We start from the raw sequence: 400 nt of genomic DNA, 5'->3' as shown, positions 1-400 counted from the left end.
GAAGCTGCATTTGGTGGTGGGCAGAGAGGGGCGTTCCCAGGTCGGGCAGCTGGGCAGACGAGGGCAGCAGCATCTTGGGCGACGCCGTCAGGATATCTTCAGGGTGGAGGCAGCCCTGAAAAACACCAACATTGACAGCATGATCCCTGCCCCTTGCCACAGAGAGCTGCCAGGCGCACATGGGCTGCGGCGGAGGGCAGCCCCCCAAAACACCCAGGAAAGAAAACACCAAGCAAGCACCCGCTTTGGTGGCAGTGCTGGAAAACTTTGAAGACAACAGCTCAAATACTTTTGTAGAAAATTCCCCAAAAGTTGATGCTTCCCATGGGAATTTCCACTATCAAAAAAAGTTTTTTTTTTTTTTCACTTTTTTTGGGGGAAAAATATCCCACCCCGCTGT

At 52.2% G+C, this 400-nt stretch overlaps 1 protein-coding gene across 1 annotated transcript in view; it reads right to left on the bottom strand.

Moving 5' to 3' along the window:
* The window catches only part of LOC104492559 (carboxyl-terminal PDZ ligand of neuronal nitric oxide synthase protein-like), a gene marked incomplete at its 5' end in the record, with an annotated part of 4528 nt that extends 4413 nt beyond the window's left edge, over nucleotides 1-115 (bottom strand). The window contains one exon of the mRNA XM_010135135.1: nucleotides 6-115. Coding sequence (XP_010133437.1) covers nucleotides 6-115 — 110 coding nt within the window. The remainder of the gene's footprint in view (nucleotides 1-5) is intronic.
* Nucleotides 116-400: the final 285 nt, after the last annotated feature.

This window comes from Buceros rhinoceros, unplaced genomic scaffold (genome assembly GCF_000710305.1).
Source record: "Buceros rhinoceros silvestris isolate BGI_N320 unplaced genomic scaffold, ASM71030v1 scaffold21644, whole genome shotgun sequence".
Classification (NCBI taxonomy): domain Eukaryota; kingdom Metazoa; phylum Chordata; class Aves; order Bucerotiformes; family Bucerotidae; genus Buceros; species Buceros rhinoceros.
The sequence above is the reverse complement of the archived record's forward strand: the minus strand, read 5'-3'. Positions and strand labels throughout refer to the sequence as shown.